Below are 2,018 nucleotides of genomic sequence, written 5' to 3' on the forward strand. Positions count from 1 at the left end.
ATTACCTATAATATTCTCTTTAGTTTACACTGGTGCAATCAGTGCAGTTTAATTGTTTTTATATAGCACCAATTCACAGTAAGAGATGCCTCAAGGTGCTTTACATTGCAAAGTAAAGACTCTACGATATTACAGAGACAACTCTAACTATCGATCCGACATGAAAGAAGGCAGTCTGGGATATTTGCTTCATCTGTGTGTTAAGGGGTTCCTCACAGGTACAGGCCCGTGGTCTGTAATAATCTTAACAGTGATAAGTTGATGATATTTAAAATCAAAGCATTATTTAATGCTGAGACTTGTAGGGAGAGGGTCTAATGGACATGTTGGATGAAGGTGGAGAGAATCGAGCAGTGACATATCTGTGACATGTGTGGGGAAGCTATGATTTCTTTTTCTCTAATGTTTCACATTAAATTTTAAAGAAATTCATGGAGAAATCCAGGGCTCAAAGGCCTGTTTTCCTCCGTCGATGACGCATCATAAGATGTCTCGGCTTCACAGTGGGCTTCTTTGATACAGTAAGAAACTACGTAAAACGCCGTTTCCAGTTCACGCGTTACCTTTGTGAATTCTATCAGAGAGACAAACCTGTCTGACTGATTGCTTTAAGCCTGCAGCACCACTAACTAACACACTTCACTGTGGAAGCAAAGCATGGAGTACGAGTAGCTGGTCATATGTTACTGAAGGCAATAATTATTGAAATTTTGCTACAGTACTTTTAGATTGACGTCCCCAGTGTTGTGTGGTCCGGTGTTCTAAATTTAAACGTTGTTAAGAAAAAGAGGATCTATTAAGTGTTCAGCTTCTCCATGCACCATATATCAGGACTGAGAGTGTGATTAAAGCGATGAGTGGATCTATTAACATTTTAAGAGAAGTCATTTGAGTCTCATTATGACTTAGGTGCAGTGTTGAGGCTTTATAGGTGTTAGCAGGGCCTGCAGTGGTGGTGTCGGGTTCTTTCTCCAGCTTCAGGTGCCACCCTTTTGTACACCATCCTGACAACACCTGAAATGAACAGGGTTCATGATGCTGGGTGGCTGGGCTTGTAATACACTTATGGTTTACACCAGTTTACACTGTTATGAAGGGTTAAATTAGCTGTGGAGACATAAAACCTGTGAACATGTTGATTTCTGCAGTAAAGCTACAAATCAAGGGAGTGCAGTCTCCACCTTTCTCAGTGGCGTTATTTTTCAAATCCATATGCCTTAAGGTTATATACTCGTATTGTTTTCTTCAGCTTGTAGCCATTGTGGAGTTTTGAAAGCAGGCGTAAACTGTCCATTTGTTGGGAACTATTTTCAGCTTGAATTGGTGCAAATCTGGTGTTGCAAATGCACCTGCATGATCCCATTCTTTAGAGGAGATTCTGAAAAGTTGTTATTGCTATTTATATGCCATTAGCATCGGCCCTGTGCTATATGCTGAGACAATCCTGTTCTCTTGTGGACCTCACAATGTCTTTGGCTGCAAATGTCCTTAAAACTACACTCGCTGCCAGCGTGAGCCAGCAGCTGCACGGAGCTTGCTTTAAGTGAAAAAAAGCTGCTCACCATCCAGTGTTGAACTCCACGTGTGCGTCGAACAAAGCGACAACAGGGGCAGAAGCTGCCCTCCAGCCGCTCACTCTGGACCTGATCAGTCCTTCCTGCTTATCATGGCGGACCACCTTGATGAACCCCGGGCCGTGCTGAGCATTGGTCTCATCCACAAAGTTCTGCAGATGCTCCTTTAGCTCCACTGGAGAGAGACACACACACAGATTTAAGCATATTGTTAGCAGAAGTAGGATCTCTGACATCTGTTGTGTGACTGATCTAATCGACAATACTCCACAAAAGCTCACACATGCTGTATTGACATAATTCCACATGCTAGGAAAGGCAGTGCAGGAAGACACCGGCTGAGTTAAACTGATGAGCAGCAGGAAGGAAGCGCTGCTGAGAACACCGTCTTGAATATGGCCGAACCATTAGGTCTAATTGTATAAGACGGAAAGAACAATGAGA

General features: G+C 42.9%; 1 protein-coding gene across 1 annotated transcript in view; it reads right to left on the reverse strand.

Moving 5' to 3' along the window:
• Positions 1-2,018, reverse strand: part of galnt18a (UDP-N-acetyl-alpha-D-galactosamine:polypeptide N-acetylgalactosaminyltransferase 18a) — a 175,442-nt gene that overhangs the window by 70,458 nt on the left and 102,966 nt on the right. Inside the window, exon 4 of the mRNA XM_005748283.2 lies at positions 1,563-1,749. Coding sequence (XP_005748340.1) covers positions 1,563-1,749 — 187 coding nt within the window. The remainder of the gene's footprint in view (positions 1-1,562; positions 1,750-2,018) is intronic.

This window comes from Pundamilia nyererei, unplaced genomic scaffold (genome assembly GCF_000239375.1).
Source record: "Pundamilia nyererei isolate P.nyererei 1_Seehausen unplaced genomic scaffold, PunNye1.0 scaffold00218, whole genome shotgun sequence".
Lineage (NCBI taxonomy): Eukaryota > Metazoa > Chordata > Actinopteri > Cichliformes > Cichlidae > Pundamilia > Pundamilia nyererei.